The 2,471-nt window shown below is 58.7% G+C and overlaps 1 protein-coding gene across 1 annotated transcript; it reads right to left on the reverse strand.

Moving 5' to 3' along the window:
- Nucleotides 1–537: 537 nt before the first annotated feature.
- On the reverse strand, nucleotides 538–1,489 carry GPX1 (glutathione peroxidase 1). The gene is made up of 2 exons (XM_062500980.1): nucleotides 1,232–1,489; nucleotides 538–1,132 (listed from the first exon to the last, which is right to left on the reverse strand). The coding sequence occupies exons 1-2, from the start codon at nucleotides 1,472–1,474 to the stop codon at nucleotides 782–784; spliced, it is 594 nt and encodes a 197-aa protein (XP_062356964.1). The 5' UTR covers nucleotides 1,475–1,489; the 3' UTR covers nucleotides 538–781.
- Nucleotides 1,490–2,471: the final 982 nt, after the last annotated feature.

The raw sequence follows: 2,471 nt of genomic DNA on the forward strand, positions 1-2,471 counted from the left end.
TGGAAGACTGGGCCAGCATGTGAAGATCTGTGTTGGGCCACCACTGATGCAAAATGGGATAGAGCCAGTAAGGAGGCAGTGGCTCTGGGACAAGGGGAGGGACAGTGGGTGCTGCCCCTGGTCTAGGTCCCCCCAGGCTGCAGGATCGCTCATCTCCTTGCCCCAACAGTTATTAGCCTGTTGTGTCCTGTTGCTGGTAGCCACACTGGGAATTCATCAGCCGGTGTAAAATCACCCCCTGGTCATGTGTGCCAGTGTGTTCCCACTGCGGGGAAGCCTTAAGGGAGGTCAGTGAGCAGTGGGGAAAGGTCTGTGTGTTCCCTGCCACCCTCCCTCTCTGCCAGGCTTGTTACACATGGGGCAGGACCCGGTACTGACTGACAGCTTGCAAAGCTCATGCCCTAAGTTTAGTGCAGCCTGACTGCAGGGCCGTGCTCCAAGTCTGCCTCTGGGAGCACCCACATAGGCTAATAAACAGGTAACAGACCCACCACGTTTTACCCAACTCACCCAGATTGATCAAGCCACAGCCTTAAAGAAAGTACACAGTTTTTTATTCAGAGAATCACAGTAAACTACTGAGACTCACAGCTGCTTGCCCTGGCATACCTTCCCAAACATTCCTGTACAATTTTTGAAAACATCAAGCACTCTTCAAGGATTTGGAAGATGCACCATCATAAGCAAAACCTGCACAAGACATTGGGATTTCTACCAGAGCAGCAGCTCCCTGCAAAAAAAACACAGAGGTGCACAGCAAGGGGAAAGGGCAGGGAACTTTCTAGGCAATCTTCTGCAGAAGTAACTCAATGTCGTCCTGGATCTTGATGGTTTCGAATCTCCGGCTGTAGCGTTTGAAGGGCACGCCGTCGGGGCCAATGAGGAACTTCTCGAAGTTCCAGGCGATATCGTTGCGGCAGACCGGGGACCAGATGATGTACTGTGGGTTGGTCATCAGCGAGGAGGGGTCGTCGTGCGGGAAGGGCAGCGCCTCTTTCAGGAAGGTGAAGAGGGGGTGCGCGTTCTTCCCGTTCACCTCGCACTTCTCGAACAGGATGAAATTGGGCTTGTACCCGTTTCCAGGACGAACGTGCTCGAGCATGGGAAGGATCTCATCGTTGGTGCAGTTTTCCTAAAGAAACAAAGGTAAACCCGCCCCGAGCACGGCCCGTGAGAGTCCGGCCGGGACAGGCGGCTCCTCCCCGCTCCCCGGCCCCACCGCCCGCCCTACCTGGTGACCGAACTGGTTGCAGGGGAAGCCGAGGACCTGGAGCCCGCGGGGGCCATAGCGCTGCTGCAGCTCATTGAGCTGCAGGAAGTCGCGCGTGGTCGTGCCTCAGAGCGACGCCACATTGGCCACCAGCAGCACCTTGCCCCGCAGCGAACCCAGGGACAGCGGCTCCGCCGCGCCCAGGGGCCGCGCCGCCAGCCCCGCCAGTTCCGCCGCACGCCCGCCCGCCGCCGCCGCCGCCATGGTGCACACTGCCCGCAGAACGGCCCCGCTCCCGCCGCCGCCGCGCTCCGCCCGCCCCGTCCCGCCGGGAGCCGCCTCCGACCCCGCCCCGAGCCACCGCCCGCCGCCCAGGCATCGCCCCCCGGCCCGCGCGGCCTTCCCGGGCTTGGCGGGGCGCGGAGAACCGGCCCGGGCTAGCTCTGAATGGCTCGAGGGGCTTTGATCAGTAAAATGCGCAGAGCGGGGTGGTTTTAAAAGCCACGGCTAACAGAGAAGTATCGCCGATCCTCGGAAACGCTGTGGTAAAGCAGTAAAACATAGAGTGGTCCCAGCCTTCGAGAGGACACGGCCTTCCCCGTCCAGGGGTGGCACAGGGTGGCACCAAGGCTGCAGCATTCTCCGAGGACACCACTGCCACCGAGCATGGCTTAGGAGAGAGAAACACCTTCGGTGTGTGCATCAGGAAGAGGAACGGGAGGGTACAAGGAAGAGAGGCAACAAATTCCCTTCTTCAGACTCCTGTAATCTTTCCACATCTTTGAGGCTGGTGAAGTCTACACACAGGGTTACAGCTTGGTATATCTTACTAGATGAAGAGAAGTAGGCTCCTCCTTCAACTTCAGGGGCTTCTTTTCCCCATCCTTGACTTTTCCACTTCTTGCCTAACTGCTTCAGTCTGTTTGCAGGAGTGTTACATCATGCAATATTGACTGCTCTGTTGCCCACAGCTTCAAGGCAGCCCTAAGTGAACTGGGCTGTTTCTTGTGCTCACACCAAGCAAGTGGCCCCACTGTCCCCCCGCAGGTCTTTGTGAACCACTGCCCTCCCCCAGAGCACCCTGTGAAGAGGCAGGTCGGGGTCAGGTTTTGTGTCAATGTCCATGGGTTGGACCACCAGCGACTGTGGAGCAGCACATGCCGGCAGGAACAAAGAGACAGGGCCTCAGCTCCAGTGCAGCTCCCAGGGGGAAGTAGGGAGCCCGTGCTGAGGCTCCTGCCAGCATCTGCACCAAGTGAGC

Source organism: Cinclus cinclus, chromosome 12 (assembly GCF_963662255.1).
Source record: "Cinclus cinclus chromosome 12, bCinCin1.1, whole genome shotgun sequence".
Classification (NCBI taxonomy): domain Eukaryota; kingdom Metazoa; phylum Chordata; class Aves; order Passeriformes; family Cinclidae; genus Cinclus; species Cinclus cinclus.